Source organism: Aulonocara stuartgranti, assembly GCF_965226115.1.
Source record: "Aulonocara stuartgranti genome assembly, chromosome: 13".
NCBI classification, from domain to species: domain Eukaryota; kingdom Metazoa; phylum Chordata; class Actinopteri; order Cichliformes; family Cichlidae; genus Aulonocara; species Aulonocara stuartgranti.
In genome coordinates, this window is record NC_138949.1 from 31,523,734 (window position 1) to 31,532,524 (window position 8,791).

General features: G+C 38.4%; 1 protein-coding gene across 1 annotated transcript; it reads right to left on the bottom strand.

The window, feature by feature from the left end:
* Positions 1-5,619: 5,619 nt before the first annotated feature.
* LOC309720509 (carbonyl reductase [NADPH] 1-like) lies at positions 5,620-8,459 on the bottom strand. Its single transcript, XM_082557516.1, has 7 exons — positions 8,440-8,459; positions 7,606-7,720; positions 7,270-7,439; positions 7,043-7,150; positions 6,347-6,555; positions 6,159-6,212; positions 5,620-6,042 (listed from the first exon to the last, which is right to left on the bottom strand). The coding sequence occupies exons 2-7, from the start codon at positions 7,716-7,718 to the stop codon at positions 5,869-5,871; spliced, it is 828 nt and encodes a 275-aa protein (XP_082413642.1). The 5' UTR covers positions 7,719-7,720; positions 8,440-8,459; the 3' UTR covers positions 5,620-5,868.
* Between the last annotated feature and the right edge of the window lie 332 nt (positions 8,460-8,791).

The following is an 8,791-nucleotide window of genomic DNA, read 5'->3' on the forward strand; positions in this document are numbered from 1 at the left end:
AACACGTAAGAAAAAAATATAGCTAAGTTTTGTTTTCATCAGTTGAACACTGTCAGTTATCAGAACATCATTTTTAAATTGATGGATTTAACCTAACAAAACATTTAAACTGGAAAACGTTTTGGTTTTAGCTGTGTGATACGGGCGTTTGTAGATCTAATGTATCACACTATGGCCTTAAATATTACAAATTTCATTCTGGCAAGAAAAAGTATAAACTTATAAAATAACTACATTGTTTTTGTACATTATTTTTTTATGTCATTAGATATTCAACTTTCTATCACCATGGTTGAACTTCCTTATCGGAGACATACTTTCCATGAGGCTCAGTGGCTCCGGGGGCAAGCAGGGCCAGGTAGACCGGTGTTATGGCGCCCTCATCTGGTGACTTTGGGGCACCTGGCGCAGCGATCTCAGTGCGTACCCACCCTGGACAGCATGCATTAATCAAGATCTGTAAAAAAAAAGAATAACAAGTATAAGAAGGGAGGCTTCAAAGACAGAACAAAATCTTTAAGAATACATAATATCATATTAAGTCCTGTTTAATTTATTTTCACACTGTTTTACGTTACAATATAAAGTGCCTTGAGACAACTGGTGTTGTGATTTGGCACTATATCAATAAAACATACTGGTCTGCTGCACAGCATAGAAGAATCAAGACAGTTGTTTATAATTTGATTTTAAGATCATAAATTTCCGTTACCCCATCTTTTGGTCTCTCCTTAGACAGATGACGAGCATGAATCATGGATAGTACCTTAAAACACAAACAAACATAATAAATGAGATTCAAGAATTTAAAACTGAAGCAAAAGCATTTTAATTGAAATTTGTCTTTGAAGTTTTCCAAATGTTTAGGGATCAAGTTGCCCTATCTGAATATTCCTCCATTTTTCAACATCCATCCCATCCATTTGCTTCTGCTTATCCTTTTCAGGGTCGCGGGGGGTGCTGGAGCCTACCCCAGCTGTCATAGGGCGAGAGGCGGGATACACCCTTGACAGGTTGGCAGTCTGTCGCAAGGCTAACACACAGGGACAGACAAACATTCACTCTTACGGGCAATTTAGATTAATCAATTAACCTACAGTATCCCCACAAACTGCAGGAATGATCACATCACTCCAGCTTTAGCAAATTTGCACTGGCTCCCTGTCCATTTGATTTTCAGATTATTTTACTTTTTACTTTCAAAGTTTTAAATGGTATGGGACTCAGCTGTTTAAGCAAACACCTCAACATATACAGTATAACCTCAAAGGAGCACTGAGATCATCGAGCCAGATGCTCTTAGTACAACCAAAGTCTCGATTAAACCTTAGAGAGGATCGGGCCTTTGCTGTTGCAGCCCCTGGACTCTGGAATAACTCGCCACTCGATATTCATACTTCAGAGTTGAAACAGTCTTTAAAATTCCATCTTAAAACTCAATTTTTCACCTTGGCCTTTAATTAGAATTCAGTTTGTGTACCATTAAGTTTTTTGTTTATGTTGTCACAGTGTATTGTATTTTCTGTTCATTAACTAAGCTGTAAAGCACTTTGTTCAACTATGTTGTTTTAAATGTGCTATAGAAATAAAATTGACATTGACGTTGACATTAACTCTGGCAGTTGGTGAATATTCATGAATATTTACATGAATATTACATTTTCCCCAAAACTTTAAAACTTAAAACACAGTCTTCAAGGATATTGTAATAATGTCCACAAGTGCTATTAAATCCACATAGATTGCAGTTAAGGATGTGACTGCAGTTATATTTGTCCCACATGACCCAGGCTCGGTCCAGGTGGTACCAGGTAAAGATACCTACACATCTCTGGAGGTGACGTAAACGTCTCCATTGAACTGCTTGCAAAGCGCTCGGACGATGGCCAGACCGATGCCTTTGTTACTGCCGGTGACCACGGCAACCTTGGTCGACATGTCTGCACAGAGAGAGAGAGAGAGCTACAATGCAGAACAAAAGATAATTATATATTGACTTTGACTACTTTACGTGAGCATCCAGTCTGAGCTACATTTTCCTTACAAAAATCTAATACAATTCATTTCAGTTTTATTTATATAGCGCCTAATCACAGCAGTTGCCTCAAGGTGCTTTATATTGTGACGTAGAGACCCTACAATAATACGGAGTAAAGAGAAACCGAAATCCAACAATCAGATGGCGTCCTATGAGCGATCGCTTTTTAATAGTGGGAAAGAAAAACTCGCTTTTAACAGGAAGACACCGAGAGGGACGGCCATCTACCGCGACCGGTTGGAAGTAAGAAAACAAGTGACTATTAAACACACAGGGTAATCACATTATTACATTAGCCAAAAAAAAAAGAGCCAGCTTTAGGTCACAGTTCACTCCACTTTGCACTATCGCTATCAGTCAACCACTTGGAACCTCATATCATGATTATATGCATTTTTCTTACATGTGCACAGCTGGAAATCAAGCAAACTCTGTACTTGGGAACTGGCAGGTTAAAGATCCATTAATTAGAAAATTTAATTTTTCACCTTCAGTCAACAACATATAACACAGAAACAAAGACTTGAGAAGATACAAAGAGATATTGGGGAGGCTAGAATACATCTGAGCACAAAGAAACAGATAGAAATAACTCTAAACACCAACAGAACCCAGAATACAAAAGTAATGAATATGCATGTATAATGCATTTTAAGCCTTACATATGTTTCATATTTAATCCGTCAGATCAAGTGGATCAAGTCATTTCCCTTGTAATAAATGTATATGCCAAATTTTGAACTACTGATCAATTTAGAATATATCAACAGGCGATCTGACATGAAGAAATGGATGAATCCGCCGTGATGAACATTTCAGACAAAAGCGAGAAGGGAGTGCGTTTTTGAGGTTTTTATACTTTTGGACATCTGTTATCACACGATATCATGTCCTGTTTTACCTAAGACGAGAAAACATAATAAAACATGTGATTTATTAAAAGTGAAAATGGCTGGAGCATTCTGAAACTGCTGAGATTTGTTATTTAAGCATGCATAACCACTTCAACTGTTAAAAGCAGCATTTGTTATTGCTAAGCTATAACTACTACTCAGCCATCTTACAGCTAAGTAGTCTTTATATTCAAAGCAGTAGTAGGAAGCCACATCCACCCCTCAACGCCTCTTACGAACCTTCTTTAAATCTCAGTTACCTCTGGGTTAATTAAATAAATAAATAAATAGATGCTAATTTGATATTGTTAGTTTGTTTTCTGCCTTTGTAAATGGCCGGTTTAGAATAATTAATGCGCCATGCATGCCTTTGCACTGTGGAAAGAAGCTAGTATACCTGAAGGGAGAACATGCAAATACAACACAGAAAGGCCCTACAATTTAAAACAGGCACCCTCTGACCTCTGTAGGTCTTTGATTCCTATGTTGTTTTGCTATTTCATTGTTCTGAGATTCCTGCATTGCCTTCAAAGACCAGTATGTACCTGCTGGATAAAGGTGCCTCAGAACCTGATCAAATATGGTGGGAACACAGAAAGTTTATCTGACAGTCTTAAGTCTTTCTCTGAACTCTGTCACCATCGTGCCATAAGAAATACACACAGCGTTGGCGTGTATAGTTTCACATTCACATCATACCATTACTGCTGTTAAATGTCAGGTCACCTTTGACCTGAACAGTGTGTAATGGGTACAATGATTAAAAAAACTGTGTGAAGCGTGTATATGAAAAAGTTGTTTAACTTTAAGGCAGTTCTCTTATCAGTGTGGGGGGGGGCTGTAAACCGGTGAGATTTGCAGAGTCATGATGATACATCGAAACAGTAAGAACTCAAAATATATATAATAAGTAATATTGAAAAATTGTGAATTCATCATAAATCTTACATTTAATGTCAACAATGTTTGTTTTGAGGGTTTAACTGCCTGTTTCAGTACATTCCAGCTATAAAGGAGGACATGTCATGTGATTTATTTACAAAAGAGCCAGTCAACTAACAAATGTGGAACAAAAGTAAAAGGATGTTTCTTACTTACTTATGCTGCTATTGTAATGTGGAACGAAGCTGTAGCGGGACTGAGAGCGCTGCAGAGGACAATGAATTACTTATTATATACTACAAACAATGATAAAGAAGCTGGGTGGAGTTTTGAACAGTGTGCAAAGCTATAAAAAACTAGCAAGTTGTTGAATATTAATAGGTAGGTGAAGTACACCTAAAGCAATACATACATACATAAATACTGGAACAATATGAAAAAATATACATTTAAAATTTTTGTTAGTACCTCTGAAAACTGCTGCTGTCCTGACTGGTTAGACAACGAGGAGCAATTGCTAAGTTTCAAACCATCTGGAGAGGAACCAGCCAACTCTACTGATCTGTTGTGGGAACTGTGAATGACTAAAGGCACTACATATTTGTTTAATGTGCAAAAATTAGTCCAGAATTCCTTAAAGTGTTACTCAAAGCCAAGTAAGTATCTGGTTAAATTTGAAGGTCAATAACGTCAGTGTTATCTTAATTTAGAAGGTGGAAATTAGAGGTAAATGGTAGGTGGCCTGTATTTGTATAGCGCTTTACTAGTCCCTAAGGACCCCAAAGCTGGGGTGGAACGTTCAGTCATCCACACATTCACACACTGGTGATGGCAGCTACATTGTAGCCACAGCTGCCCTGGGGCGCACTGATAGAGGCGAGGCTGCCGGACACTGGCGCCACTGGGCCCTCTGACCACCACCAGTAGGCAACGGGTGAAGTGTGTTGCCCAAGGACAACGACCGAGACTGGCCGAGCCAGAGCTCGAACTGGCAACCGTCCGATTACAAGACGAACTGCCAACTCTTGAGCCACGATCGCCACAGAGCCTTTTGTTTTTAAGTCATGCCTCTAGTTTAACTTGTTACTTTGTATCATCTGGCTTCATGGATAAAGCTGGATGTCATCTACATAGCAATGAAAATGGTAATGGTCCCATCACAGAATTGTGCTGTGTAACACAATTATTAATTTTCATGTGTGCAGAAGACAGCCCATTCATATGCACAAATTGTACTCTGTTTAATATATATGATTTGACCCAGTGCACCGCAGTTTCTTTAATACCAGTGTTGTTTTAATCTCTGAAGTGCAATATGAAGGTCAAAAGTGTCAAATGCTGTATTGAGTTCTAACATGACAAGTACCAAATTCACTGTCCGAGGTCATTCTCAACCTTCACTGGTGCTGTTTCTGTGCTATGATGAAACTCTTCAAATAGACCATTCCTCTACAACTAATCAGTCAGGTGTTTGATAACTACTCTTTCAAGAATTTTACAAATAAGAGGAAGGTTGGACATTAGACAGCTGTATGTCTTTAAGTAGCGGTTTAATTTAGACACACCTTGAACCCTGCGGTACAAATGCAAGTGTGACTTGACAAGATGCTCTCAAAAACTGTCTCATGGTGCCAAATGCAGCTGCAGCATTACTTCTAAAACCCCAGCCTCATCATATTTTTTATGATGATCTATGATAGTATGGATGATTTTATATTAGAAAAATACATTTACAATGTAGATTTATTGCTATTGTGTGCTTTTAATAACCTTACTTTGAAGTTGTTGAATTGTTTTGACACAAAATGAGTCTTAATTAAAAGCACTTTATTTGATTTCAGTTAATGCAAGTTTGAGTTGTACATCAAAAAGGAAGGAATCCAGTTTTAGAAACATGCCACAAATTGAGTAGTCATCATGAACACTGTCACTTTAACACAGATTATTTTATGGTATGCTATGGTGTGTGTATTTGATGCCTGGAACATCACTTTTCTTAAATCTTAAATCTCTTGCAAATAATTCTTCATGTGGAATCACACACTAAACTCTCTTTCACCACGGCTGGACTTCCTTGTCGGAGAGAAACTTTCCCTGAGGCTCTTTGGCTCCTGGAGGCAACAGGGCCAGGTAGACAGGAGTGATGGCGCCCTCGTCTGGTGACTTGGGAGCATCTGGTGAAGTGAGGTCAGTGCGCACCCATCCTGGACAGCAGGCATTCAAGAGGATCTGGAAAAACGAATAACAACGAGTCCATGAATAAGAAATGAGGTTTCAGTGGACTCCAAAAGGTTCGGAGATGGCTTTGTATGTAAGTTCATTAGAGCTTGTCTTATTTTAGTTACCCTGTCATTTGGTCTCTCCTTAGACAGACGACGAGCATGAATCATGGACAGCACCTTAAAACACAAACAAACACCCATATTTATAATCAGAGTCTCCGAGAAAAAACAAGGCTTGAATTGATTCAGTTAATCAGTTCATTAGTCAACCTCCTAATCTAACATCCTGAAGAAAAACTGGGTAAATGTACCGTCACTCCAATCTTAGACACTGAATATGCCATATCAGGCCAACCATGCTGCTTGTGTTCGCCTTTCTTGGCATCATCGAGGAATTTTCTCATCAGTGCCACCAGCTCGTCCTCTGTGATGTCCTCGCTGCGGAAACGCTGCTGGAGTTCTGGGCTGCATTGCTTTAAACCCGTGACACTAAGCATGCTGGAGATATTCACCACACGACCTAAAATACATACAAAGAACTGCCGTTCACTGCTGCTCCAAAGCAACACCCATGATGCTACTTCCACCATGTTCTACAATAAGGGTGGTATTTCTGGTGTTTCATTCAATTATTCAGCTCTGCAGAGGACTTTTGTTAAAGTGGTGTCTGGGTTACTCAGCTTAGGCAGAACTATACAGCTTCCATTTTACAGCTAGATCAGTGAACTTTAGAAACACTCAAAATTATAGAAACAGTTTATATATATCTATATATCTAGATAGATAGATAGATAGATAGATAGATAGATAGATAGATAGATAGACACAGAGAGAGAGAGAGAGATACATATATAGGATATTTATTACTCCTGATAGACTAATGTCAATGACAATTAAAACTGATTCAAACAAACAGGATGCATGTGACCCCATCTTAGAGTGACACCAAATCTGAATGCCTTTGTTTACTTTTTGTGCACTTAGCACCAGAGTCTCTGCATCTGTACCTCCAGCTCTGATCATTGGCAGGAAATGTGTCGACATGTCTCTAGTTCCGAAAAAGTTTGTCGTCAGGATCACCTCTGCCTGAACACCTAAGGGAGTTGGATCTGACGCTGAAAGGAAAAAGTTAACATGCTGTGAACGCCATCCACTTCAATTCATAGCTGCAGTATTAAACTACCATATACATTGATCCAGGATGATATGTATTATTATAGAGTTCTAATGCTACCTTTGAATGCTGTTCCAGCATTATTGATGAGAATGTCCACTCCTCCATACTTCCCTTTAAAGTAGGCAGCAACGTTTTTAATGCTGTTCAAGTCATTGATGTCCAGCTGGTGGAACTTGGGTTTGAGTCCCTCTGAGTTCAGAGTCTTCACTGCTTCCTCACCCCGACCTCTGCAAAAGGACCAAAAAAGTTTCATGTACTTCTCAGTTAATTGAATATTTGTGGACCTCACTGTGAAACTTCAGAGTTAGGTGAATGTCTAGATATAAAAACCACAGTTACACGTGAAGGCCTTCACATCAACCAGGTCCAGCTGTCACCAGGTGAGTCACTTACACATCTCTGGAGGTGATGTAAACGTCTCCATCGAACTGCTTGCAGAGCGCTTGGACGATGGCCAGACCGATGCCTTTGTTACTGCCAGTAACCACTGCAACCTTGGTCGACATGTCTGCACATGCAGAAAGAGAGATATGAGTGTATGAAGTTTCATGTTGAGCCACTGATTATCAGATTGGAGGACATAAAGCTGCAGGACAATATCAGGAGAATCAGGCTGAGGCATTCACATGTATTCCCACATCAGAAAAAACATGTATGAATATTTATGGAATAGCTCCTTAGTTGTAGGTCAGTTCTCTTATCAGCAGTGTAAGAGGGCTGATTGTAAGACTTGCAGAGTCATGACGACATGTTAAAACAGACAAATCCAAATATATTTTCAATGAAAAACACAAGAAATTAAAGATGGATTAAATCAAAATTTGCAGAATTTATCATAAAACTCATTTTTAATGTAAACTCATGTTTTTGAAACCGTTTTAAATGTGGCTGTGGAATTATAGCATCGCATTAAATCAGTTTGATCATAAATTAGATTCGAAAAAGGAAAACATGTTATGAAATCCCCTGAATGTTAAGAACGACAGCCTTGATGAAACTTCAAGAAAAAATAAACCGATTTGGGACATCTTTTTAATAACATGTAAAAATATGATTAGACCTACTTTTAAGTTGAGATATGATTAAAATGTACTCTCTGTTTTAAGTCCATTTTTATTTTAAAAGAGGATATTTGGATATAACCATTTCCTCAGAATTATGAGAAGATTTTAAGAAACAGTCAGCTACCAAATGTGGAACAAAAGATAAAAAAGGTTTCTTACTTACTGCTGTTGTGATTCTGAAGGGAGCTGGAGCAGCACTGAGAGGGATGCAGAGGACAATGAATGATATACTGCAAATAGTGGGAGGGAAGCTGGGTGGAGTTTTGAACATTATCAGCATGTAAAGCAATGATAAACTAACAGGTAGTTGAATATTAAAAGTACACATAAAACAACATTCAATACTGAACCAAAATGAAAAAAATTATTCTGTTAATACAGCTGAAAACTGCTGCTGTCCTGATTAAACAGACAATTGTTTATACGCTGGTTAAGTGCAGAGCATCAGCTTTTACAGGTTTGCTTATTCTCAAAATGGCCAAAAATGTTCCAAAGAATCTTATTATAGAGAAAAT

Bases quoted from the DNA above. Each gene is read 5' to 3' on its own strand.
- LOC309720509 (XM_082557516.1), bottom strand. From the start codon at position 7,718: ATGTCGACCAAGGTTGCAGTGGTTACTGGCAGTAACAAAGGCATCGGT. The intron at 6,556-7,042 runs GTACAGATGCAG...TATGTATTTTAG, and splicing joins GCCAATGATCAGAGCTGGAG to GTCGTGTGGTGAATATCTCC. The intron at 6,043-6,158 runs GTAACTAAAATA...TCGTTTTTCCAG, and splicing joins AGGAGAGACCAAATGACAGG to ATCCTCTTGAATGCCTGCTG.